This window comes from Hirundo rustica, chromosome 1, assembly GCF_015227805.2.
Source record: "Hirundo rustica isolate bHirRus1 chromosome 1, bHirRus1.pri.v3, whole genome shotgun sequence".
Classification (NCBI taxonomy): Eukaryota; Metazoa; Chordata; class Aves; order Passeriformes; family Hirundinidae; genus Hirundo; species Hirundo rustica.
This window is the reverse complement of record NC_053450.1, coordinates 112854504-112879850: the sequence shown is the minus strand read 5'-3', so window position 1 is coordinate 112879850 and position 25347 is coordinate 112854504. Positions and strand designations below refer to the sequence as shown.

General features: G+C 42.2%; 1 protein-coding gene across 2 annotated transcripts in view; it reads left to right on the top strand.

The window, feature by feature from the left end:
• The window catches only part of NEK11 (NIMA related kinase 11), an 84702-nt gene extending 67345 nt beyond the window's left edge, over positions 1–17357 (top strand). Inside the window, exons 15-16 of one of the 2 annotated variants that reach the window (XM_040065748.2) lie at positions 1730–1826; positions 16289–17357. In XM_040065748.2, coding sequence (XP_039921682.1) covers positions 1730–1826; positions 16289–16493 — 302 coding nt within the window. In that variant the 3' untranslated portion in view covers positions 16494–17357. The remainder of the gene's footprint in view (positions 1–1729; positions 1827–16288) is intronic. The other variant, XM_040065740.2, reaches the window with a different exon arrangement.
• The last annotated feature ends 7990 nt before the right edge of the window (positions 17358–25347 follow it).

Sequence of the window (25347 nt, the reverse complement as noted above, 5' to 3'; positions counted from 1 at the left end):
GTAAAATAATTGGTTGCCAGTAAGAACTGGGCTTGTCATTTTTCATCTTTTAAACTACAATAACTATGCCTGAGTTGTAATACTTAGGCACCAGGCAACTCCTAGGCATTAGGTGTAAAATAAGCTAGGAAAATGTTTTTAAATGTGCAGTTGTTTGTCCATCCTGCTAACAGAATCAGGAATCCATATCTTCTGTGCTTCCAAGCTTCTGAATCCAGCAGTCACTCACTGTGAGTGATTCAGTAGGATCACTCACAATGGAAAGTTTTCATCTCAGCATTCAAATGGATCTGAACAGGGTCTAGAATCATGTAAGGCATAGGAGCTTAACTGTTGGAAGAGCCATGATTACACATTCCAGGGAAGCATTTGGTGTTCTCTGAGGGTGTCTATACCAGCTCATAGAGGGAGGGGAGCTGCAAGCTCCCTCTGGCTGCATGTGATCCCTGTTAATGCAATCCCAACTAAGCCAAGTCCCAGCTGAGTCCAAGCTAAAAACCCCTGGAAGGAGGCGAGTGTGTGTTCATTTAGACAAGGCATTGTGTTAACGTGTTTGACTTTCGGCTTCTTCCTATCCTATGCAAAGCCCTCCCATGCCTGTTCAGAACTTGGGTGCTGTGTGGCACAGCCCACACATTTACACCCTGATGCATCTCTTCTTTTGGGAAGTGAAATCCAAATGCCAATTTGCAAGAAGCTAAAATAGCTGCTTTGTTCATCTTAACAAATTAAAAGTTGCAATAGGATCTCTTTTTTCCAATTAAAAAGAAATGAAAGCAGTATGCAAAAGGGAAGGAAAGAACTGCATAAACCAAGGGAAAGGACTGGCACAGGAGGAAAATGAGCATGAACTGTTCAATAAAGAAATGTTATCAGGAAATAAGAGGGTAGATTTTAGCCACTAGCTCCCAGTGAGGCTTTGAAATTGTCTTTCAATGGGAGAAGTCAGGGCAAAAAAATACATACATTTCTTAGGAAAACTACAGACTTGTATGATGGGCTGACTACATGAAATTGCAGCATATTTGAGCTGATAACCCTGACAGTCCTCTGTGATTCAGCACTTCTGTGTTCTTGTGGATGAGTGCCTCAGTGGTATGTGAGCCCTAGGTCCTGAAATATTGCAACAGCTCACAAGGCCTGCAAACAGAAAGGGTGGGCATGTGTGTTTATGCATAGGTGTATTTCTTACATATATATATATGTATTTACATACACAGGTATGTTTTTATATATATATATATATATATACATTCATACATTAAAAGGGTACCTTTATCTGAAGGAGAAACTGGTGTCATAAGATAAATACTTGCAGTTTACAGTAATGATCAAGCTGAAGGAGAGACTTGCCTGTTAGGAAGAATGTTCTTGCTCTTAAAGATAAGTAAAAAAAACAAAGGAAGAAAATGCATATTGTCTAAGCAAATTTAATTTTGTTGGATATTTAGCCATCCCAGCACTTCCTCAAGTGATTATCTTTTCTGTTGTAATTCTTTGTGTATTCCTTGTTATTACAATTCTGGTGCCTTTAAGCTATAAACCTACTTGTCCCTCAGAAAGGAATTACCCTTAATGTACATTTAATAATCTAATTAATCTTTAATTAATGTGGCACTGCCTTGTGAGAAACAGGAATAGTCTTCCTCCTTCTGCCTGCCCTTGATTCTGCACTAGAGCTCAGGGGATGAAGGTGAATAAGGTTGTGTGTCTGTGCATTGATTTGTAGGCTCGAGGACTGTCACCGGAGTGTCTCCAGGGGTGCCCCAGGGATTCAGAGCTCTCAACAGTACAATGGCTGAGACCAAGCTGAAACGCATGAGGGAGTAAGTAGCATATTTATGCGTTACCAATGTGCAGGCAAAGAATATAGATTTGAAAATCTGCTAAGCACAGCAAATAAAACCCAAAAATCCTGTCAAAAAAAAGAAGTGGATGATAAGGTGACTTGCCTACTTCCCTCCAGAGAGGATGGAAGTTGACCCTCACTTCTGATTGTTTTCTTGTAAGCTGCACAATGACCGACATCCTTCCAGGATCCATTTTGCCTTCCCTGCTGTTGGTGTCATTCTGGACTTCACTTTCTTTATTAGCACAGCCCATGCCCATAAATCACTGGCAGATATACACATTACCACTACGTTTGCTCCCTCACCCACACTTCATTCTTGCCTGTAATGAAAAGTAAGTGGGTTTGTTTCCCATGGTGATATGATGTTTTAAACCAACCAAATTTGCTGATGTTGGCTGGGATTTTCAAATGAGACAGAGGAATGTACATAGGCAGTTCCCTTTGAAACTCACTGTCTACTTGTTTTCAGCATTGCTGAAATCACTGCACTATTTATAAAGATTTCGGTGCCTTAATAAGACAAGTATCTGTGCTGCCTTTCTAGAATGTACTGGTTAATGTATCTTGAGCCTTTATCCTGATTCAATAATTTCTGGCCTTCCAAGATTTATTGCATCCTAATTTAGGTGCTGATCTAATAATCACATCAATGTGTATTATTTCTGAGCTCAAATATTCTTTGCAATGTTGCAAGATTCAACTGCTTTCAGAATGTAAACTCTTTAAAAAAGGAAAATTTTTTTCTCCTGTGTAGGCGGACAGTGCCAATAATGTGGTGGAATACAAATAAGTTCAAACAGTAGATGCTAATAGTTATTTAAGTGAGCTCTCTGAAGAAAATGAGTACAATTCCAACAGCATTGATAGCAATCACTGTTTAAAACAAATCACCATGTACTTCAGGAATATACCAATCACATTTACTTCTGATAGTTGCTGTTGGGTTTTATATTATTTCAAGATGCAGCAGCTCCTAGGGTTTCACTTCATGGCTTAGACTTTATTGTGCAACCAATCCCAGGTCTCACAGCCTTCCACTTGCACTGCTTTCCATCCTCTTTCATGGAAACTTTTTAAAAAATAAATTATTGCATTGTGTTGTCCCAACTACTTACAAGGTGAGATTTTTAGTCAAAATGCCCACTAAACTTACAGATTTCACCTGGTGTTCTCATGGTTCCTGGATAAAACTTAAAATATTTGAACTTCATGGTCATTGCTTTTAGGGCTGAGGTATGATTATGTCTCTTCTTTCGAATTCTGGTTTTTGAGTACTGTTTCATGGTTTTTATGGTTTGTTGTGACTCACATTATTGTCCTTTCTCCAAAGCATAGCATGACTTTTTCATTTTCTGAACACGTAAAGGTGAGAAATGACTTAATTGCTTGAAAAGTAGTGTTAAGAAACAAGTCAATGAGCAGAGTACCCAGCATGTGTGGAGTCAAGGAGATCCCTGCAAACTCTGACTTATGGTCAATCTGCACACAGGGCACAATGGGGTTTTCAGTGGTGAGAAGGAAGCACATCTGGCTATGAATCAATACATAAAGCCACAGCTTCCCTGCTCATCCCTCAGCAAACTTCATATGATGTGTTTGTTGAATGTCATCCACACAACAGTGCCACATAAGCAAGGCTAATGTAATTTAGAGTTGTGCTATTCAGTTTTACTCGGATAGATGTAGACTTCTGGGGAAGGGGAGGGATAGAGGGTTTGCAGTCTTCCAGATGACAGCTTCTAATGAAAGAGATAATGTGGAGGATTTGTCTTACAAAAACTGAGTAACTAGAGTTCCTAAAAGGAAAGAGAAGACCAGAGTAGGGGAGATAATGTGGAGGTGCAGCGAAATCTGTTTGGGTATCAAGTCACTCTAGAAAGAGGGCTATGAAGGTTTGGGATTTGCGCTGTTTTCAGATGTTAGGAGCAATAGATTCTGATGAGGGAGACTCCTATGTCATGAACTGCTCATAAAGAAACTTTGTGCCCATGCATTGCAGATGACGTTAGTGGAAGAATGTGTCAGTCGCTCTGATAAAGTGGTAGATTCATCTAAAATAACACAGGGTCTAACAGCGAAAGTGCCTTTTAGCCGTTTCCAATTGACATGTGAATAATGTTGTCTTGCAACAACTGTAACAAGACAGTCACTTGACAAGATGTTATGTGCTCATTGCTTGAGTTACGGCAGCATAATTCACTAAATGCCTTGACTTGCTGTGTATCAGAGCATCAATTTAGGAGGCTTCTACTGTATTCTTATGCAGGACTTGGCAAGGATGTGAAAGGGAAACTGTGCTAAAAATCTTTATGGGAATATGGAAGGAAGCCACTGATATTCTTGAATGTGGTAGGTAGGAGTGCTTGGTCTCCTCCTATTTTCAGTGAAAAGAAATGGCTTTTTTTTCAGTACAACTCCTAAATATTTCCCCTAAGTTTTTCTTTCCGATTACCATTGCACTCTCTGTTCCAGTTGATCACATCCAGCATCAATGTGAATTGCTGTGCTGTCAGTAAAAGTCATGATAAAATCACCAACTCCAGTGACAACAATTTCCAGTTCGTTATGTTTGGTATCAGAATTCATTATAAAGTTTATAAGAGCAGAGATTTAACTTTACCTTTCAAGCAGAGTTCATTGTCTCCACAAAAATTTCCACTTCAGTGCTAAGCTGAATTGCTGATATTGGGTTCTGCAGTGTTGATAAGAAATCTCCATTTTTTGAACTAGCTCCCACCAAGGTTATCATTATGCTCCTTCCCAGCCCTGCGTGCCAGCAGTGGGAAGTCAACCAAATATAGAAATTGAAGCTGTGAGACTCTTATTCCTCATATTGGGCTTTGAAACTGAGGAGTCATGTTAGATGCAGGAAATGGGAGGAGCCACTTCCTGGTATTTTCTGTCCTGGCCACCATCTAGCTGTCGTGGTGGTTCCCATCCTTGATGGTACGAGGTAACTTGGTGCATGCTGAGTCTGAGAAGTGTTACTGCCACATGCTGTCCAGAGCCAAGTTATCTTCATGGAGAGATCCATGACGACAAACAGATGACTGTTCCACTCACGTTCCCCTACAGAGACTTTCCAATTATGCATCTCAGGAGAGAACCATGCTGTTCTTCAGAAGCAACTCCTCAAGCCAAAGCATTTTTCCCCTGCCAGATTAAATTGTAGTAGCACCTATTAATTTTTCCTCCCCAGGTCTATACAAAAAACTTAGTACAGATTGTTCTGTGCTCCTTTGTGGAGATATCCATGAATATCTACAATGAGTCATTTTAATAGTCATGAACTTTAATATACACTTTAGAATTCAATAAAATGTATGGCAGTAAAAGGAAAAGGCTTTTATGCCCCAAATTTTAGGGAAATTAAAATCCTTTAGCCCAGCAGTGAGCACCTCTTAGTCAGTCCCCAAAGCCTTATGCACAGCAGCATACCATGATCAGGCAAAAGACTTCATCATCCCCTGCTGAGTGTAAGTAAAGCAGTCTTTCAGAAGTCATGAAGAAAAGGCACTGGGTGATATTTTTATTCTGTTCCTGTGAATGCTCGTAACACTATTGGTTTAGATTCATGAGTAGTATCTAGGTATGCTTCTTGTGCTTGTGATGCTGCCATCAAATGCATCGTTTGCCTTAAAAATTCAGAAATAAAGGTCATTTTGAGGTCATTTAGCAGGAGCTGGGGCCGCTCTGCACACGCATGTAGGGTGGGCCAACCCTTTCACCACTTCTGCATCCTTCCCATTTGGCTTAGTTCCCTAGCAGCCTCCTTGGTGGCCCATGATTGCAGCAATTGCTCTAGTGGACTGTGTGTGGGCTATTTTTGACCTTGTCCTTTCTTTCTCCCTTCATTTTCCTTACTTCTGTGTTGCCTTTCTTACCGAGTGTCATACAGCCATTCATATGTGGCCTGTCTTGAGTCTATTTCTAACTGAGGGCAATGCTACTTCAAAAGTGCCCCTTGTCAATTCTAGTGTTACACGTGGTCCTACTCCAGCTTGAAAGGTGCGTCTGAAATCTTGCTTGCTCCTTTGTCCCCAAGCATCAGCACGCAAGCTTGTCCCCTGCAAGCAGCCCATCAGCACGCTCTTAAAGCTTTGGCTGCTGCCCCAGCCTGTGTCTGGTTGCACAGCGCATCCTTGTCTGTCTGCCCTATTTCTAGGCCTCCTGTGCTCTCACACCTTCCCAAATGTCGCCCCCTGCACCCGGTGAGTTACTGTGGGGTGTGTTGCCTCAGCCATTGCACCTCTGGGGCCCACTCCATTCTCCTAGTGCCCTGGGCCACCTGCCCCGTAGCATTCCAGCTACAACTACAAGCCATCCTCACCTGCACAGTGTATGTGTCTGTGTCCTCCCTACTTTGAAGCCTCCCATGCTGTCCCATCTCCCTAAGTGGCACCGCCTGCACCCCCATGACCTACTGCACACACCCACCTCAGCCAGTACAGCTCTGTCACCCACAGGATCCTCAAAGTAGCCTGGGCCACCTGTCCCTAGGCTTCTAGCCATGACCCCCGTTTCTATTTGGGGCACCCCCAAGGTAGGCTGGCCCCCCACCCTTAGGGTTTGGGCACCTACTCCACCCACTTGTCCAACACTTGCCTGCCTGCACTCTGCCACTTCCCCAGCTGCATCCACAAACTCCCCAAAGTATTTCTACAACCTGCTCTTTCAGGCTATGGCCACTTTGATGGGGCTTATGCTAGTATGTAGCCTATGTCACTCCCAGTGATGCCTCGCTGACAGTTACCCTACCCCCCCCCCCATTTCTGCTTTTCACTGCTCCTGGCTGGCCTCCCTGCTCTAGCCCTGAAGGTGTCCCCCCCTTTGGCTTCCCCCTGGCTCACGGGTAGCCCCTGAACCCTGGAGACGCCTCACGTACACAGTCAGCTTTCGCTTCCTCTCGGTCCTGGCCGGCCCCCTGGCGGGAGTCCGGAAACGCAGTACTCGAGAGTCCTCTCTCGCTTCCGGCATCCAGCTGCTGGTCCCGGTCTCATTCACTCACGAAGGGAGCGGGCCCTTGGTCTGGGGGAGCAGGAATTCGGGGGGTGTGCACTCAGGGGAGTGTGCACTCGGGGGAGTGTGCACTCCGGGGAGTGTGCACTCGGGGGAGTGTGCACTCGGGGGAGTGTGCACTCGGGGGAGTGTGCACTCCGGGGAGTGTCCACTCCGGGGAGTGTGCACTCGGGGGAGTGTGCACTCCGGGGAGTGTCCACTCCGGGGAGTGTGCACTCCGGGGAGTGTGCACTCGGGGGAGTGGGCACTCCGGGGAGTGTGCACTCGGGGGAGTGGGCACTCCGGGGAGTGCACACTCAGGGGAGTGTCCACTCCGGGGAGTGTGCACTCCGGGGAGTGCACACTCAGGGGAGTGTCCACTCCGGGGAGTGTGCACTCCGGGGAGTGCACACTCGGGGGAGTGTGCACTCGGGGGAGTGTGCACTCCGGGGAGTGTGCACTCGGGGGGGTGTGCACTCGGGGGAGTGTGCACTCCGGGGAGTGTCCACTCCGGGGAGTGTGCACTCGGGGGAGTGTGCACTCCGGGGAGTGTCCACTCCGGGGAGTGTGCACTCGGGGGAGTGTGCACTCCGGGGAGTGGGCACTCGGGGGAGTGTGCACTCGGGGGAGTGTGCACTCCGGGGAGTGTCCACTCCGGGGAGTGTGCACTCGGGGGAGTGTGCACTCCGGGGAGTGTCCACTCCGGGGAGTGTGCACTCGGGGGAGTGTGCACTCCGGGGAGTGTGCACTCGGGGGAGTGTCCACTCCGGGGAGTGTGCACTCCGGGGAGTGTCCACTCCGGGGAGTGTGCACTCCGGGGAGTGTGCACTCGGGGGAGTGTGCACTCGGGGGAGTGTGCACTCCGGGGAGTGTCCACTCCGGGGAGTGTGCACTCCGGGGAGTGTGCACTCGGGGGAGTGGGCACTCGGGGGAGTGTGCACTCAGGGGGAGTGGGCACTCCAGGGAGTGGGCACTCGGGGGGAGTGGGCACTCGGGGGGAGTGGGCACTCCGGGGAGTGGGCACTCCAGGGAGTGGGCACTCGGGGGGAGAGGGCACTCCGGGGAGTGGGCACTCGGGGGGAGAGAGAGCGCACTCAGGGGGGAGAGAGAGCACTCAGGGTAGAGAGCATTCGGGGGAGCGGGCACTCAGGGGAGAGAGCACTCAGGGGAGTGGACACTCAGGGGACACCTCCTGATGGTGGCTTTGGCTCCTTTGGGCTCTGGTTGGGCTCTGATGTGTCAGTTCTTGGCTGTGTCATGCCATTTTTGGGCTCTAAAATGTCATTTTTGGGCACTGACATGTCATTTTTGGGCTCTCACAGGTCACTGTTTGTCTATGTTGTGCCATTTTTGCCTGTGCCGTGTCATTTTTTTGGCCCTGCCGTGTCAGTTTGGGCACTTACATGGCTCAGGGATTTTAAATGACTTTCAAGGAATTCTAAAAGGCTTTTATGGGATTGTAAAAGGCTCAGGAATTCTTAAGTGGCTTTTCTTTTAAGGAATTCTGAATTATTTCTAAGGAATTCTGAATGGCTTTCAACGAATACTGATGGGCTCAGAAGTTCTGAATGGCCTTCAAGGAATTCTAGATGGCTCGGGGGTTTTAAATTACTTTTAAGGAATTCCGAATGGCTTTTTTTTTTTGTTTTGCACACAAAGCATAGCTTGCCTAGTTTCTCATGCTGTGCATAGATTGAGCTGTTCAGATTTCCAGCATCTTGATTTTGTCAATAGCTCCCAAATGTGAAAATGCTTTCACACAGCATTAATTATATAGTCTGTTTTCAATATGGAACCACTCAAAGAGTTTTGACAGTGTTTACTAGAAGTAGCATTGCAACCTTGGAAAGTTTACTTGAGAGAAATATAGGTAGAGAATTTTCCAAGAGGTTTGACACAGGAATGACCAAAGCTCTCTTTTGAAAGATATTAAATGTTTGCTTATTAGGAAAAAAAAAAAAAAAAAAAAAAAAGTCGTACTAGATTTCTATCTATGTCTTTAAATGCCTAACCAGCTCTGTGAAACTTATTTTGATGCAGACACAGAAGAAACTGAATGCATAAATCTTTCCAGGCCTTTCTGAAAATCATAGATCTACTGTCCATAGTTGGTAATTGCTTTTCTTTTTTTCTCTATAGAATGGTGTCATCATGGAATTGTACGGCTCTGCCAAAATTTGAAATTTGCCTTAGTCCTGCTTTGTGCTAGGAACTTTTTAAAGAGCTACAGATGTGAAAAGGGACCTGAAAGAAGTAATGGACTTGATCCACCTAGCTTCAGGCCCCCTTGGGTGGATATAGATATGAACTAAGTCTGAATGGTTGATGTTTGAAAAACTGTTTGCATAAAACCTTATGCAAATAGGTTTGGGAGACTTTTTGTGTATGTGTTAGCATCTATTTTTATGTACATGTATATACATACACTTAAATATTTGCCATAATTGGACATCTCACATTCGACAGCAGTTGGGATGTTTTTGGCTTTTAAAATATCTTTTTGATTGGATTGTTTATGAGTATTTTACTGTAAGTTTGTATGGGTGTTTAGCATAGCTCAGAGCTTGAATGCTGCTTCACCACCCTCTGTGGCTGTACAGTGCTCAAGCCCAGCTGGAAATTTTGTGAGTAAGTTACTGTGGTATTTGTGATATTTCTATCAAGAATTGTCCATCTCCATACCAACTAATTACATTAATACCTCCATTGAAGCACCTGACTCACTGACAACCTTTTAATGAGACTGACTTATTGTTAACTCAGAAATGCGTTGGTTTATATCCAGTAGTAATACTTAATAGAATATGGCTAAAGATAGTGCTTGGATTGAGAAAAATATATATAGTAATAGTATTCTGATTGTTTCATTGAAGTGCCTAAGTACCATTTCCTTTCTTTGACAGGCAAATTGTTGGTTTTAAAACTGTCATTTTGGTATGAATCCTAAGTCAGGAGAGACCCTCTCCCAATATTAAGCCATGTAAAAGGAAATCAGCATTAACTCTGTAGTACCTCACAGATGAACAAAGGAGAAGGCAGTTATGTTCTTAAATTCTTACAAGAACTGCATATTATTATTGACTTTCCAGAGGTAACTACTGTATCCTCCTGTCTTGGTTTTGAACTAGCTGTATATTGTGCTACTTTTCAGACACATCTGTCTAAAGCAAATGCATTGATAAACAAAGCAAATAGCATCAGGTATGTGTTAAGTGTGCCATGGATTCCTGCTTGATCTTGGTCAGTTATGCTGAAGGAATTAAACTGATGACTTTTCAAAGATTCTTTGAATGCCACGGCACTGTTGAAAATCAGAATGTTGTTTAAAATAATTATAGAAAGACTAGGAAATCTCAGACTGTGCCTGGAGCTAGTGCAGCTCAGGCCAGTGTGTTTCAGGTAATTCTTCATGACCACAGTGAAACAGTGTAATTTTCACCCACCCTACCTCATGAATAATAGCTCTATGGAAGCAAGTGTACTTCCTTTCTTATTTTTAGTATTGGTAATAAATTTCTTAATATAGGAAGACTTTAAAATTCCAGTATTCAGGTTTGCTTTAAATGAATGTGTTTTGTTGTAATTTGTTTCTTTCTGTGGGAAAAATGAAGAGAAACACATCTTCTCTTATGATAAAGCATCTTCTAAATTCATAGTAGCTAAAGTTCAACTAGCAGCTCTAAATTCTGATTAACGCTTCTTCCAAGAGCAGATGTCAGCTTCAATTCCTATTTTATAAATTCATTTATCTCTGAATATGAGGTGCATGGAGAATATTATTGTTGATGTTTTTTCACCTGTGTGTCTACATATTTTAATAATAAGATCCTTCTTAACTCATGGGAAAACATGTCCTAAATTTGCTTTAGATTTTGCAGGTCTTTGAAGTAGGACATCAGAGAATTTTGTTTGCAATCAAATTAAGGTGCTTTAATTCAGGAATTATGAAGCAATTAAGTATGAATTAGGAAAATTATCATTGTGTTTTCATGTGAAGAAATTTTCATTCAGCAGTAATGTGAGGATAGTTGAAGTCCATTGAGGCTTGAAGGTGAAGGTGGGGCTAATATTAGTAATTCGTATTGCTCTTCTTACTAGCTTTTATATAATAATAATTTCCATTATGTGGTGGTGGTTGGTTTTTTTTGGTTTTTTTTTTTAAATAAGCTCTTTTCTTACACTTAGCCATTTTTTCACATTCCCAAGATTGAACAGCAGTCAGGACTAGAAAAGTGTTGCCCTATCTTTAGAAATGAGTTCCTAAAACCTGAATCATGGATCTTATTATGCCCTTCTCCTAGCAGATCTCAAGGGGTCTTTAAACAACAACAGAGAAGTTATGCTGCAAATGAAAATTCGAACTCAGAGCCATTTCTTTCAAGTGTCAAAGTTTTAATCATTCATAGTCAGTAATGCCAGCAAACTGAATGACAGCAAGATAACTCGAGAGAACAGAGATCTTTTCTGTTCTGACTGAGATAAACCTGTTTGTTTACTGAACCATGAGATGCTGTAGCAGATATCTTAAGATTTTCTGGTACAGTTAGAAAACAATATTTTGTATGAGACTAAGGATATGTAATTTCCTGGTTCTTTTGCAAAGTCATCTAGGGAGATAAATGTAACAATCTTTTTCACTGAGATTCATATCACTACTGGTTAGCTGCAAAGTGGCATGATTGTACTGTTTTAAAGAGAAATATGGGGTCAATAAATTGATGTTTGGAAATAGCATTAATTCAGGGACAAATCATTGCTGGGTGTGTTGATGAGAATCCTAAGTAATACTGCTGGACTCCATGGGGTTAGCTCCTTGAGTTAGGAAGAACAGAATTTAGAGGAGTCTACTGAAATTATTCTTTCGAAGATCCTTGCACTTGCTTTTATGCCCCATGAGCCCAAATCAACGCAGATTTGTTCTCTACTTTACAATTAGAGAACAATTTGTTCTCTACTTTACAATTATTTGTGCTCTTTGGTGGTGGATGCAGGTGGCCTGGCTGCATTCGAAATGATAAATAAATTCCCAGTTGAATGGGTATTCCATGTCCAGAAAGTTCCTTTGTTAAGGTTTGCATTGATGTAGGCACGAGTAACTGATATTTTGAAATAACTGAATTTTCTGTGTTTGTCTTCGGAGCAGTGTGTTTTTTGCCTGTTATGGCAGAGGTGGGGTGTTATTGCTGATGCCTGATCCGGGGGGACTTTCATGGCGTTACCACTCTGGTGTGTTCAGCAGCGGCTTGTGCAGAGCCTCTCCTTGCACAGACCACACACAGCTCCCTGAAGGCACCACTGAGAGACCAGGATGGCTTTAAATGATAGTTGCCATCATGATAAATGACACTGGAAAATGAGAAGCTGAAAAACCCCTCAGCTGCTGATTTGTGACATAGTTACCCTTCAAGGCAGGTCGTGACAAGTTGTCGAGAGCTATTAACCCGGCTGCTAATGCACATGGAGGAGCACAAACTTCAGCATTAATCTTGTTTTGTGGCTTTTGCCAGTGTGGAATAAAGGCAGGCGTGTTGTAATTGATCTCCAAGCCAGAAAGGAAATGTTAATATGTAGCTAGTACCAGAATAGTCAAAATGAAAACCTGTGGGATAATAGAGAATTCTTTGTTCACCTAGGGAAAGATTTACAGCTTCCTCAGCCTGTTGAGAACACAATGTTATTATATTGTCTAATTTTAGTAATTTTGTACTGCTGCCTAGAAAATCAACTGTGAATCACCAGATAGCCTGATAAATTCATATCCACTAAATGACTTGGAATGGTTTTAGACACCCTGTATCTGAAAATTGCAGTTCTCAAGGCTCCTATTTAGCTCTCCTCTAACTCCAGCAGTGCCTGTGATTTTGCTGATATTCTTTACTGCAACTCACATACTCAGAAGTGCCTTATCCTTGATAGAACCAAGTCTCTATTTTATGTCCATGCTCCATCATTACCCACAAATCAAAGATCAATATGGCCTTTGGGTCTTGTTGCAGTTGATTTTCTCAGACATGTGTTGTGTGCTGCATAAGAGCTGGCAGCGAGAGGCATTTTTTTCAGGCCACAGCTGCCATGGGTGACAGTGTCCTCAGACTAGCAGTATCTGCTGTGCAGCCAGTGAGCTGATGGTCACAGCATGCCTCCAGCCCTGTGACTCCTCTGCCTGGAGCATTGGGACTGCTCTCTGCAGCCAGGAGTGAGGGGAGCTGAGCTCAATTAATGCCTCCATCTAAGACTCCATAAAAAAGAAAGAGAAGAACTATCTGAGCTATGACATTTAGGCACATTACTGAGTATCATCTGAGGCCAGACCCTTGATAGGTAGAGCCCAATGTAATTTCTTGGATTTTAGCACACTGAAAAACAATTTAGGCCAGTGTGGGTTGGAGGTCTGGCCCACCATTTTTCACAGTAATGAAATCCCAGATGTCAGGTATCCCCTTTGCTCATGTCATCTTGGCTGAAAATGAGATGATGACTCACAGTAAGTTTATAGGGGAGTGAGCTATAGGATAACATGAAGAAAGTAAGTGCCAGTAAATCAGAAAACATTGATGGCCAAATGTGACAGTAAATGGGAGTTCTGCATTGCATCTTGTTCTCTCAGCACATTTGGTGGTAAGGCTTTAATTCTTTTCAAAACATTAGTGCAGGTATCCCATATTTCATGTGAAAGAGCAATCTGTATTTGTGCCTCTCTAAGATTTTACATGGATGGACAAATATCCCCCAGCACAGGATCAGGGCCATAGTGGACAAATCTCGCTTTCCAGGAAGCGCCTTCCCCCTCCCTCCATCAGGCTGATAGATTGACTCGGTGGCGCCTCTTTGACATTTACTCTCTGAGATCCCACATTTCTGCCTCTGTGATACATGATGTGGTAGTAGAGTCAAATTAATGCATCTCTCAAGTCCAAACAGAGCCTGATGTCTTCTTTTGTAAAAGCAGGTTATAATTTTTGTAACCTACCCCATAATTTTCAACCTGTGAACATTTTCCCCTTAATTCTATTGTATCAGCTATTACACAGATTAGCTAATTTGCATGCTCTGCCAAGCTGAACAGAGAAGATTCAAGTCTGCAGGTCACATTTATTAGCAGAAACAATACTCCCAAGGTATATGTTTGCTTAATTTTTCATCTTGAAATAGACAGGACTGCCAAAGAATTAAACATACTTGTCTAAGAGGGAGAGAGGAGTCATTAAAGGCACTGATGAAGTAGCAGAGATTCCAGGATAGCTTTTCATGTATTGATTTTTAATTGTTGGAGAGAAATAGTTATATTTTGGATAATGCTTTGTGAAGAAATGTACATTGTTTGTCAAACAAATTTCTATTTAGCTTTCAGTGGTAATCCAATCCCTGGGCTTCCAGTGTCTGAGAATTAATTACTTCCAACAGTTTTTTTTTTCTCCTAAACTACATTCTTGGTAGAAAATAAAAAGGTAATTTCTAGTTATACGAAGCAGGACTGAGTCAGGTCTAGCTTGTAGAGATTCCAGCTTGGCCCTGTGACTTCTCATCCTGGGTCTCAGCTTTCTCTGCCCCAGGTTCCTGATCTGCCTCCATGTCAGGAGCCAGCACAGGGTGCTAGTAAAGCAAACAGCAAGTGGGATGGGAGAAGTTTGAGAAGCAGTAAAGTAGAATTCCTTGTAATGCCTTTCTAACAACAATTTACATAATATGGAACTTTTGCTGGCTGACATTTCACCATGATGATGTTTTTCCTCAGCAATAACAGGATGACCACTGATAAAAAGCAACTACACTGTTAGGCTGATTATGCTATTGGGTGAGAAGAGTTGACCTTGCCCTGTGTTTGACATGTAGCAAAATCAGTACAAAACCAGGAAATACTACAACTGCAATTTGTGAAGTTGTGGTTGGGAGGTAGGTTTAACTATTTAAACAGCTGTGGGAGGTGTGCCTGCTTCCTCTGGACCTACAAGCACATTTACTGAAGTTCTAAGCCTTAATGCTGGCACCAGGAGACATCTCTGACCCCCTTCTCTGCTCCTGTGTAGATCATCCTTGGTACAGCCACAAGCTGAGGAGCCTACTGCAGGCACTGCATGAGATGGTTCCTTTCCAAGTACCTCCTTTTTGTCTAAATGACAACCGACTCTCAACTGCTCTAACACGGAAAGGTTTAGTGAAAAAAACCAAATCCTGTGTCAGGACCATGAAGAGCAGGCAGACAGTCTCTGATGTGCCGAATTACCCTGGTATTTTCATCAAAATATGAAGCCATCACTGAGTGAAAAAATTTATGTTACCTGTGATACATGAGTTTAATGATGTTTTTCCTTTAGGAGGAAGAAATGCTGTTCATTGTCTTGCAGTTTTCAAATGGGTCTTTTTTATAAATCAATATTAAGATGCTGTGAGTGAGCGTTTTGTCACTGAGTTACAGATCTGTGTTCTGATAAAAGGAAAGCACTGTAGAAAAGAAAAAAAAGCATCAAGTTACCTCATGCTGAGCTTGTACAATGGTCTTCTTGTACTTGATAGAAGCTAAAATAAAGCAGCGAATAACAGTGTGCTCACATAAAATGCCAGTGGTGTTCAGCTGACTGTGGTTGCTTCTTTTGGCTTTGATGAAATCCAGAGGCAGTAATACATGTATGTTTACCAGACTTGTAGATAAAAGAGTCTGTCAGACTCAGCATGAAGAGGCTTCTTGGGTTGTAACAATGAAAATGGCCGTGCTTCCCATGACTTTGCTATGGCCAGGTTTTTACTCTTGGGCTCTTTGTATAGCAACTAACCATAGAGAAATTTGCCAGGAAACTTTAGTTCCTTTTACTGGCAGGTAAACAAGGTGCATCATGATGTCATTTTAATCAAACCTACAGCATTGTGCTGGCTGGAAAGCAAAACCAGTGAGAGATGCTAAGTCAGAAAAAACCAATTTAATAGGAAAAAAAAGTAAAATAGAATAAAATAAATGCAATAGTACAAAGGATCACTGACTGAGTCAGAATACAACCTGACACCCAGTTAGTTAGGGTGGTGGTAGTAGTCTAGATGAAGTGGTCTTGTTGAAGCAGTGATCCCATAGAAAGGTCTGGTAGCTCTTGTCCTCTGGGAATCCAGTGGGTAAGGCTGCCTGTGCTGTCCCAAATCCCAGATTATATCAAGGTGGGAGTGCTTGGCTCCTCCCCCTGGGTAGAGCATCTCACAATGGGCTAACATCATTCTATGAGTCTTGCAATGGGTCCTTGATTGCCCATTAAACAGAGATAGCTCCCGGAGGGAGCTGCCCAACCTAGTTTTAACAGCTCATGTAGATGGTGATAGAATACATACTTTGGGCACACCTTACATTGTAACCTAGGACAAGCATTTAGAAGAAATCTGCACTACTTAATGCTTGTGTTACTACCTAACATGAATTAACTTTTACTTGACCTTTTCTATAATGTTTATTCCCAGATCTGCCATTGGGAAGCTGGGAGTGGAGGCATTCGAGATGGTGTACAGCTACCTCAAGCAAGCGAGACAGCAGAATGCCAGTGAGGAGGAGATCAGGAGCTGTTTGGAGAAACTGGTTTCTAGAGCAAGTGATTGCTTCGAAGTGGATCAGCTGCTGTACTTCGAGGAACAGCTGCAGGCTTCAGAGCCACATCTTCATCTGTAACAGTGTGTCAGCAGCAGCTGGAAATGCACCGAGGGGGAAGGGGCCTCCTTCAGGCCAGCAGGCAACTACAGGAGGTGTTTGCAGGACATTGCTGAAGTAATGTAGTACATAAGCATGTGGGAAGCTCCATTTGAGAGTCCAGACTGCAGTGAGAAGTGGGTAAATATGGCATGAATTTCAGGGGCAGGAAGAAGAACAAACGTTTGTGACAGTGGAGGGGAGGATTCACAGTTATCTGTGTCCCCTTTTTCTGTCACTTAAAGCATAAGGAAGGGTGTTCTGGGTTGTGGCAGGACGCCAGTCCTGCACTCAGAGCATCGCTGGCAAACCTGCCTCTGATGGAATGACGCAGAATTAGACTCCAGCTGCTGTTGATTTCTGTGCTAACCAGTCCTTGTGATATTTAAGTCCACAATTTTTGTAATTTGGCAGATTTACTCTTAAACATGTATGTATATGTATGGCCACTCAGCCCCTAATTGTCTTGTTACTATTGATTGTTCAAAAGGGCTGCATTTAATCTGAGCTTCAAAGGAACTGTGAAAATACATACATTTGTGCATATTTATATACATATATGCATACTCACATACAGAGATAGATGTGTATATTCATAATGGCAGAAGTATGTCTGGTCGTACACTGTACTTGTATAAAGAGTTTTGGATTAAATTCATTCTTCAAAAATGGAACAATAAACGGGTTTGGTTTTTTCTGCCTTGCACATTGTTACTGCATAGTGTTTATGCTCCCTTCTTCATATGCATCCCACTCCTGATTTCAACTGTATATCAGGCTCTGATTATATACCTAATGTTTTCCTTCTACCTCTTCCTTCCTTGTTCTGCATTCTGAGCTCCTTCCTCCATCTGTGTAAAAGACTAAGGGTTAACAAGGTCATACGATTAGTAAAGGAATCTAAAATGAAATGTAGACCAAATAAATTTTAGGCATTGGGCTGTTATCATAATCCTTATGCTTCTTGCGTTTTTGCTGCAACTCTTAAATGACTTTGGGACTGTATTAAATAAATTAGAAAAAAATCATATTAAGAATATAAAAATCCCCATTTCTCTTTGACCCGAGTTATTTACAGTGAAGTATACTGTTATTGGTGGTCAATTAAGCAGTGCTACTGATGCATCTTTATGAGGCGTTAAGAACAAAGCAAAAGGCAAGTAGAGTAATCTAAATCTATTTTAGCAGCAGCATAAGCTGAGGAAGCAAAAGGCACATCCAGCTACAGATGATGTGGCACTATCTGTAGTGTAGCTATCCAGCTCAAAGTAGTAAGAGGTTCTGGTATGTTTCAGCTTTTTCTAGCTTCAGCTTTCGTTTAGCATACACAGTGTTACAAGCCAAAGACTAAAGTCCACTATGATGTTCACTGAGGTAGGGAAATATATTTGTTTGTCAGGTTTCAGTCTCTTTCCAATTATTTCTTTTTGACTTAACACTCCCCATCCTTCTCAAACTTGTGCCTGATTCCACATTTTCTGCACAGAACTTCAGATCATTTTAAAACAGAAGTGCTGAAGTCCGAGATACAGGAGGAGTGCTTGGATGTTGCAAGGACTATAAAGTCCAAAAGCAAACAATGAGTAACTGACACAGTGTGACTAATGTCAAAAGAAGATAATCTTCACTCCTTCATTTACCTCTGCTGCAATTCAAGGTGAATGACCACAGAAACTTCAAAAAGATCCTCTGTAAGCAGTCAATTCCTTTTTTATTAGTGACAAAGACTTCTTGAAGATTTTTTTTCGTGCAGCTTGCAAGAAAAAAAATGGGTAAGAATGGGTCAGGCTCCTTAAGGCAGTCAAAGACTTAGGAGATCATTAAAGGGAAACCTTTAAAACCTGAAAAACATGTTTTGGTCACTCAGACCGACTTCAGGGAAATGGTTGCTCTCTGATGAGCAGTATTTTCTTTCATTTGTTGCACAGGGAAAAGAACTCATAGTGCCTTTTACACCTGCTTAGTTGCTTTCTTCTTTGTGCAGGAAATTACCTTCAAGGCATGTGAAGATCTGGAGGTTACTGGTTTACTGGTTATGTGCTTTAAACCATACTTGGTTTCCTTTTGTGTTTTTTTTACATGAATCATACCACAATTAGCCCATGTAGTACACACATTAAACACAGCAGAAAATTCTTGCCTTTGAGCTGAAGCAAAAGCACAGAAGTATGTCCCACGGATTTGACAGAATTTTTTTCATTACTGTTTAACTTGCAAAATCGCATTGCTGGTGGTCATTAATAAAAGTCTAAAAGGTAGGAGGAGGATTCTTGATGTCGTGGATCTTCAGTAATAAAAAAGCAACAGAACTGCTGGAAGTAAATGTGAGGAAATAAATGTAAAGGCATTAAGTTGCTGTGTATAAATCTTCATAAAAAGTCCCATTTAACCTATGTATTTGTACCAAAAGCTTTGCAAACCTGAGGCAACCTTGCTGCCTTTTTTATTGATTCTCTTAAAAATGCTACAAGATTAATTGCTTGAGGTAGAGATATTGAAAACAAAGGAAGTGGGGTGAACATTTTTTTTAATGCTTAGAGGCCTTAAACCTGGTATAAAGGTGCCTGAACTATAAAGGGAAAAATAACGTCAGAGTTTTCTGATAGGGAGTATAACTGTCAGTTTCTTGTTGACGGTTGGATTAGAAGGCAGACCAATTCTATTTTTCACAGCAAACAAAAAGGAAATCCTTTCTTAGGGGTGATTGTTCTGCTGGATAACTTCTAGAAAGTGTCGGAATCCCCTCTCTGCAAGATGGAATAGAGGTTTCCAGTGCTTGATAATCCTGCCTGCAGGAAAGTGACTTATTAAAGAAATATGGGTATTGATCTAGTATCGGTACCCAACTGTGACGGACAAAAACTCTCTAACAGTTTAAAGTTAGAAAGTGTATGTTTATTATGGCCGGGCAGCACGCGGGATATTTCCCTAATTCGCACTGCCAAATTCACAGGTAATTACAAAGCCTTTTATTTACAAAAGTGTTGAATACCCAAAATACAAATGCATATTCATACCCCTGTCACCTCCCATTCCTCGCTTCGTATGATAATTGGCAAAAAAGGCTATTAAGCATGCGTACTTTGTTTCTTAAAATGAGTCAGGGGTCTCTTCTGGGGAGGGGTCACCCAAAATGAGGAAGTAAGATGAGTCTTCCTCGTCCTGACCTTTCTACCTTTTCAATGCATTCGTGACAAATGAATCCTTGGTAGAACTTATAGTTTCCTGTGTTCAATGGGTCCTTTAAGCAGGAAATCTGCAGCTATCTTATGTCCTATTTATCACATTTTGTTTTTCATTACAAGCACAGCTACATAAACATAAAGCTGACAAGCAATGAGTTACTAAATCCGAGGTATCTTATGTAAGATCCGGCTTCTGTTAACTGTGAACAGAGCTTACCTATCTACTTCAGCTAATTCAGCAACTTATTATCTTAACTTTCCTAAAATCCCTAATTCTTCAAATTTCATGTCTCAAAAGGACCTTCCTTCTTCACAGACCTGGCTTTGTGACTGTTGCCCTGTGATGACCAGCTCTGAGGTGCTCTCACATCCAAACCACAAACCTGCACCTGGCACAGCAGGAGCTCACCCGGGGCTGCTGCTGGATCTCCAGCTCCACACATAACCAGAGCAGTGGAGCAACAAGCAGTTACACAGGTGAAAAAAGGGGTAGGAGGCAGCAAAGTGGCCATATGGATAATGCAAAGGCTGACCTTTCATCTTTGGTATAAATCAGCTCAGACTGACCTGTAAGTGCAACCACTGTTATCTGAGGGAATTTAATGGGCAAGAGAAGGAAGGCTCAAACAAGAGATTTATTTGGAAACAGGATCAATATGCACAGAGATACATTCATCTTTCTTTATTTTTTTGTAATATGTGTGCACAACACAGCCTGACCTGAAAACTTCTTAGCCTGTCTCTACTGAATACTCTTGTTTTTCAGGAGGGAGAAGTCCAGCAGAAAGTTTCTGCATGTGATTATTTGTAGTAAGTAGAAGTCTAATGAAAATCCAGTCTCCAGGTGCTGATTTGGCTGATGATTATTCCTGTTCAGGAATATGACTGCCTTGGTAATAACTATCCAGATGTGCTGGATATATACACATAAGAAGGTCTGGTTAACACTAAAGGCAGATATATTTATGTACAGACTGGGCAGGCAGAGAGGGTGGGAGAGAGATGGCATAGGATGAAGAGGGTTTTAGGTTCCTTCCTCTTACACTTTCTCCTCATATACTTACTTACCACACCCAGTCCTACTTATTTTTGTCACTTTTTTATGGTTGTCTTAGGAAAATTAATCCACGAACACCACAGGTTTATGTCCAAAAAGGAGATAGAGGAGTCCTTTTACTTTATTTGATTAGAGGGAGAGGCCATGGGGCATTTCCCCAGGGGTCTCTCAGTTTTTTGGAGGATGCAGCCTCCTTTTTATCCTAATTTCCCAGCCGCATTTCCCTCTCTCTTTCCCCATTGGCTGAGGTACTTGAGAGGTACAGACTTCCCAAAATGCCTAAGATTCCCCTTTTAATATATAACCTCCCTAATTTTTAATTCTTAGGGGATTTATGGATTTCACCCATTGTTGCTTTCATCTTTCAATATTCAATTTCATTTACAAACAAACCTATGGTTTGTTTGTAAAGGCAAGTATCTTCTTTTCCATTCATCAGTCAGTAGAATCCTTCCCATTGTTTCTCTTATCTCTCAGTGCTGGTTTTATCTACCAGCAGACCCAGGGCTTGTTTGTAAAGACAAATCTTGTCATTCCTTTCAGCTGGGAGGAATAAAGGGACAGTGAATGGCCTGTTTTGAAGGCCCTGAATTATCTAAAATGAGACAAAAAATGAAAACCTTGCAGGAAACCTTGTGTCAGTAAGAGATGACCATGAAAATGCTTCTGGTTCCATAGGACTATGGGTCCAGTTTTCTTTTATCTGGGTTGGAATATGGCTATCATGGCTGAAAACATACTTAGTATTTACAGATAATTTGCCCTGTTAGCTCGGCAGACGGGTTTCAGTCCTCAGTTGTTCAGGAGTGGTTAACTACAGCCTCCTGACTTTCAGTATTCTCATGCTGCGCAGCTGGTCACTTCCCCATCAGGTCAGAAAGCAGAAAACAGGTCCTGGGAAAATTTCCAGCAGAAAGAGCAGTTGAGGAAAACAGACATTTAGTCAACTGGTTTAAAAGTATATCTCTTGGGTAAATGTTTTCCATTCCACTTGATGACACCTGGTCAGGGATTTCCAATGTTTTGCAATGTGTCACAAATACACATACTGTGATTATCATCCCGTAGATGAAATGGGTTAGGCTTTGTTGTCATTTTTATTATTACATGCCTAGCTGTAATCCAAGTACGAAGGCAGTGGTGTGCAAACAATAAAACAAAACCAAACCGAAACTCTGAAGAAAAATGGCAAATGAAAGAGAAGATTACTGCTTTGTACTGGTTAACTGTCCCATGTATTTATATTTTTTAACATTTAGAAACTGCAGTCTGTCTTTGGGAGCCGGAGAATGTTGTATCTATGTACACATATCTACACAGAGAAATGAATTGTGCCTCTCTCATGAACTGTCTATCCATCTATCATCTCCCTCTACATCTATGCATGCACACACAAACATATATACATATATACATGTGGGCATGTATATAGCCTGATGTACAGCATGTCACCAAACCTTCAAGAATATGTTTTCTCTCATCATAAATGTGTAATAAACATCCAAGCCAAAATCAGTAAATCAGAATTTAGAATTTTATTTTGAGACTTAAACACAGTCTCCAATAGCCACAATTAAAAGGGACAGTGTCGAATCCCGGGGTTTTGGCACTGGGTGAAGGCGGTAACAGACTCTGTCAGCCTGTCACCCCCTCTGTTCACAAACTGGGTCCAATACCGCTGGTTTTTATACAGTCTTCTGCTGAGAGTGGACCGAGACCGTAAGGCTCCCCCTCTATGGTAGCTTCATTAGATATTCATGTTCGGGTCCGGGGCCTGTTGAATGGTTTCTCAAGGTGGAACAATGCCGTGTCCGAAGGAGGTTTGGAAATGTTAAATCGGGCCGGAACAGGTAAGATATTGATCTGATCTAATCATTCGATTGTTAGTGCACCCATCTCCCATTTTCCGCTAGTGGTGCCTTTCTGTCGGTTCGTCCTGGAGCGATTCCCGGCAGAAATTCCTTCTTTCTCTCGACTCTCGAGTCCCTCTGTGCTGTTTTAGTCTTAGTTAACCCTAAACATACCTTCAGGTTTCCCGATCTCAGCTTAGACTGAAAGCAGGTCAATTTTACATTGCATATTATTACATTTCATCGTAGAGTAATTACACTTCACAATACGAATTAACTTTAGGTCATACATCACAAATGAAATATCTGCCAGCTGCTCCAAAAAATTCTTATGAGCAAGTAAACACATGGCTGAGTGCACCTTGAGCAGAAAAAAAACCTGAATGTTTTGATCAGGTACTGCACCAGGCACTGTACAAAAGAGCTCCAAGGCAATCCTAGCTGAGTTGTCCAGCAGGAATATGAGTGGAAGATGGTTCAGAGAAGTAACCTGAGCTTGTGTAGCAAAGTGCAACAAGAAGCCAATCAAGGTGAGCACTCCTGATCCTCACCTGACGCAGTGCCAGGCAGTCAGCCATGGCTTGTGGATACCGGGGTAAAGCAAGGCAGAAAGGAGAATGCAGTGTTGTGAAATGAGTTTTAATACCACTTTTAAAACCAGTATTTAATGAAATGTGATTCTGTGACTGTGCATGGAAGTGTGTGTATGATGGACTGTTGATGAGGTGATTGAGTGCCAGAGCTTTATGCCCTAGAGGTGATCGAGCACTAAGAAGAAGCTGAGAAACTGTGAATTGCTCTTCTCTCTCCATTGCCATCTGCTGATCCCTCAGGGACTGCCTTATTGTTCCTTGGCATGCAGATATTCCCCGGGGCTGTGTTATTTCCTCTCAGCGTCTCTGAGTTCTATTTCAGGTTTTTACATGTGGAAGTCTCTTTCTGGAAAAGGCTCTATTGATCTGCATCTATAAAGGGTCAGCAGTGTGAGAGTAGTCTTAAATAATGCATTGGCGTTTTCTCCCTCTGCTCTCAGTGAGTTCAGGGGAAATGCTCCATAGAACTGCCATGGAATCTTCCTAGCTTGAACTGTCTCAGTTGTCTTGTCTTGTCCTCTTTCCTCCCCAAATCCTCAAGGACAGAAAGCAAAGCAAACTCAAGGTGCTCAGAGTGTATAGAACAGATGCTGTTATTTAATGTCCAGAGGCAATCCTTTAAATCAAGAGAGGCTGCTTCTCTTGTTTTGTAAGACAATTTTTTAGTGTGAACATTATTTTATTGATGCCTTTAGGCATCTGACAATCAGTGGCATACTTTTGCCATCCTGTCTCTGCCAGTGAGTTGTGGTTTTTTTCCCTACCTCAAAATGAAGCCTACTTGTTCTGAATGCTTTTTTGGCAGGAGCTTGGCTCCTGAAGCTGATAGTGAATGTTCCTGACTCCTTAGAGGCCTAATTTTGCCAGTTACTCATGCGTGTCCTACAAACTCCCTTGGCAACTGGGGACTGTGTTTCTGGGAGGGGATGACGTTCCAACAAGCATAAGCAAGGGTGTTGAAATGAGTCTTCTATTGCCCGAGAACGACAGGAATCACTTCCAGGTAGCACAGTGGGACTGGAGGCAGCCAGAGCAGCCCCAGGCCTGAGCATCTCCCTGGTGCTGCTGGAGGAGCCCCCGGGGTTTGCTGCATCCCAGGTGGGTCAGGAGACTCGGGGCCCCTCTGGATTCACGTTCACGTCATAGTGCTTGCTGTTCTGAATACTGCAGAGAGGAGATTCATGGAGAGCAAAGCCTTGTAAAGACAATGAGTCTCCAGACTACCTAATGACTACTTAATGAGTGTCTAAGCGCTGCACCATTATTGAATTTTAATTGCCTTCTTTCTGGCTTTGTGCTAGAAAATGAAAAAGGAGCAAACACTACATGTAATGAGGGTAGATGACTAAAAAGTAGTACCTAAGAGACACCAAGGCAATTGTGGAAAAGACCACAAGCACAACGTGGTGAGAGAAACCAGCACTGCTCTGTGCCTGCCCACTCTTCGGATTTTTACAGTTAAAAATTGAAGTTGTTTTCAGCATGATCTAGCAGAAAAATAGATTATTTGATATCAATGATGTAATTAAACTTATTGATTTTTTTAGATCAATAAATATTGGTTAATTACCACTGTATGGAAAATCCAGTCCACATCACCAGGTCAATGCAGATGGGCTTTTCAGAGGTTGCTCTTCAGCACTGTGCCCTTTCTGATGTCTGCTCGGATTATTTTTGACTGCATTGAGAGAACGTGCATTACTTTCAGCAGTAGACATCAGAAAGGCCCAATTGAGAGTAAACCAAATGAGCCCTAAATCCATCAAGCATTTAAACATGTGCTTAGTATGAATGCCAGCCTTACTGCTGCACAATTGCCAGGGAAACAGGGAGCACTGGGTTGTTGTACAGAACAAAACACAGCACAGGGAGTCTTTGCTCATAAAAGAGGTAGGTGTTCAGAGCTAGAAGCCTACCTTTGAAACGACATGCATTCAGAAGTCTGAGAAGACCTCCAGCCACTGAGAGAGTGCCTCAGACTGGTGGTCCAATCAGCTGAAATAAATTAATAAACATCTATATAATCAAAAGATAAATTTCATTAAAATGTACATAGATTAAATAGGTTCCTATAACAAGAGCTAAATGGCAGAATATGTGGTTTTGAGGAAAAACTTGTATAATTTCACCCTTTTCAGCTCTTAAGGGTGT